This window comes from Petaurus breviceps, unplaced genomic scaffold (genome assembly GCF_028583685.1).
Source record: "Petaurus breviceps papuanus isolate PSGF00001 unplaced genomic scaffold, PetGlider_PUasm1.0 220, whole genome shotgun sequence".
In the NCBI taxonomy this organism is placed as follows: Eukaryota; Metazoa; Chordata; class Mammalia; order Diprotodontia; family Petauridae; genus Petaurus; species Petaurus breviceps.
In genome coordinates, this window is record NW_027185876.1 from 14,242,555 (window position 1) to 14,245,332 (window position 2,778).

A 2,778-nucleotide genomic window follows, 5' to 3' on the forward strand; every position below is an offset into this window, starting at 1 on the left:
TCTCTCTCTCTCTTTCTCTCTCTCCCTCCCTCCTTCCCTCCCTCCTGATTAAGGGTTGATTTTTCTCCCAGGCAGCACATGAATGTATAATCCAGGCTATGAAAATACACTGCTGGGTCTCACTACTCCTACAGTGTGAAACATTTCCTTTTGAGAGCTTCTTTCCTGTCATCTCCTAAGGAAGGAAAACATTTAATAGCCTGCTTTCAATATTCCTTGTCCCCAGGCAATTGCTAAGGCAACTGACTTCTCTCTGGCTCCTCTTACACAGACTCTGACTTGGTCTAAGCATCTTCCCTTTTTCAAAGTCTTCTTCACATCCAGGAATCAATGACCCTTTCCAGGCATGGAAAAGATTTTCATTTTAACTATCTCATCGATCACCTGCTACCCTAGCAGGCATTCTGCTAGGCCAAGTGGAAACGTTACTGGAGGGATACAAGACTTGTAATGTTTTCCTTAAAAAGATTAGGTTTCTTCTAATAATAATATTTGGTTTAGGGATGTTGTCAAATACAGAATGGATCAGTGGAAAAGGGAGTTATAGTTCAAGATGACTTAAGCTGCTTGTCTTTGTGGGCTGACAGTAAATTGCAGCTTTCCCTGAAATCTTGCCTGGAATATGACAGATTTCTGCTTTAAGAGTCTAAGTGGATTCCTTCCATTGGGGGAGTTCAGATTTTTGGAAAAGTTGCAAGGGACACTACTCAAAATCTCAGATGGATCATGTCTTAGACTCATGGAAGGATTCAGGGAGATGAAGTGTGTGGAGGAGTAAATGTAATACATGAATGATAACACTAATAGCTGATATGTCTTATACTTTAAGATTCACTTACATTATCTCAAGTAAGGATGAGAAAGGCAATCAGTTTCAAACTTGAGTGAAGGGCTTTCTTTGCACGAAGAAAGAAGCTTGTTGAGCTCTAAGGCTCCAGCATTGTCAGCATCATGGGGTAGGGGGTCCATGTCTATGCTAACCCTCTCTGAAAGAGAACCCTCCCACACATCATCATGGACGTTTGGCTGAGCATGAAAGGCTCAGAGAGGATTAGATCTTGGAAAGCTGTCACTACTTGTCCATCTGTCACTTATTCCCCTATTTCCTGGCTGTCATAGATTTTAAACAGAGGGGGTGGTCTGGACCTACTGTGTATCCACCTGTTTTTCAGTCACACAGAGTTTGTCTTGTCAATCTCACCATCAGTTTCTTGATCACTGCACTTATCTTTTTAGCACTCACAGTTTCCTCTCCTCCCTCTGTCTCTCTCACACCATACTGTTGGTTGCTTCTGGGAATCTAGCGACCTGTGTCTTTCCCAGCACACCCACCTATGTCTCCTGTCCAGCTGACTTAATCTCGGTCACCAAAGGCAAGAGAGGACTGGACTTTGTAAATAGTTTTAATCACAGACATTTTTTGCCTTTATTTCAGGATGCTGTATGACTTCTCTCCTCTCTACTCTTCCTTTAACAAACTTGAAAGAGCTTTCTGATTTGGGGATACAGGAATGAGTCATGATCCCCAGGAAGCTATTATGAAAACTGTGGTCACCGGTGTCCTTTGGAAAACAGAGTTGCCTCACAAACCCCAAGCAATGCCCCCCCCCCACCTCCTATCCACCCTCAGGACAATCCTTAATGTCCTATCTCCATCCGGGCCAAACAGAGGTGGGTAGCTGTGGAGCAATGTCTCACCTGAGATAAAATGTTCTCTTGGTTGTCCGCTTCATTTTGAAGGGTCTCGTCCTCCGTTGGTGCCTCGGTCTGCAGATCTGGGGGCTCGCTGGACCCTGTTGGGGGAGGGCTGGACGCCTGGCCCCAAGTCACAGCCAGTACAACCCAACAGGCCAGAATCAGTTGCTTAGCCATGAGGGATGGGGCAGGGGGAAGAGGGGGAGCAGCGCACCTGAGGGACCTGGTGGAGGGGTAGGAGGAGGAAAGGGGAGGGAGAAAGGTAAGAAGGGGTTAAGGAGAGAGATCGGTATGTTGGCTGGAGGCGGGGAATAGCGGCTCCAAGCTCCTTCTCGGGTTAGGTGCGATTAGGGGGAGCAGGAAGATGCACCCCAGAGCTCTTCCGCATCTCCTGCCTTCCAAGTGCAGTCCACAGTTGCAGCAGCAGCGGCGGCGGCAGCAGTCCCGAGTGGAGAAGCGCACGGATCGGAGGAAGGCGCAGGGACCCGCCTGGGGGAGGGATCAGGTGGAAGCTGTGCCCCCGGCTGAGGAGGGGAGGTGGGGGAGGCGCAGGCAGGGCGCGGACCCCAAGTGTCCCCCGGGAGGTAGGCAGCTCAGGCTACTGGGCTGGGGGGCGGGGACTGGCCGGCAGCGGCGACCGAGGCAGCGCGGGCTTCTGAAGCCGGCTAAGCTTGGGCTGCTGCGGAGGTGGAGGGCTAGGAGAGGGAGGGAGGAAAGGGGGCCGGGAGAGAGAAGGGGGGAGAGGCCGGGCCTGAGAGGGAGGGGCGGAGTCTCTATTGTGCTTCTGCCTGGGGGATGCGGCCAGTTACAGAGACAGAGCTGGGGGGGGACGGGGGAGGGCAGAGGCACGTCCCGGAGGTCTGGGCAGTCGCCCCGCCCCAAGGAGTGTGTAGGGGGGTGGGGCGGGGGGGGGTCTCCTTTTCATTGTACTTGTCTGTTTCCCCCACCCCCTTTTAGGTTCCTTCTAGTGAAGTTGGGACGAGTCCTGGGGCTGGAGCGCACGGGGGTGATGCCCCCGTAGGCACTTCTCTTTGTCCACTGTTCGTGTGGGGGTACCCAGAGATTGGGAGGTCTGGGTCTTCA

General features: G+C 51.7%; 1 protein-coding gene across 2 annotated transcripts in view; it reads right to left on the reverse strand.

Moving 5' to 3' along the window:
- Window positions 1-2,365, reverse strand: part of OLFML2B (olfactomedin like 2B) — a 56,280-nt gene extending 53,915 nt beyond the window's left edge. For both annotated transcript variants that reach the window (XM_069094645.1, XM_069094644.1), the window contains exon 1: window positions 1,699-2,365. In XM_069094645.1, coding sequence (XP_068950746.1) covers window positions 1,699-1,872 — 174 coding nt within the window. In that variant the 5' untranslated portion in view covers window positions 1,873-2,365. The remainder of the gene's footprint in view (window positions 1-1,698) is intronic.
- Window positions 2,366-2,778: the final 413 nt, after the last annotated feature.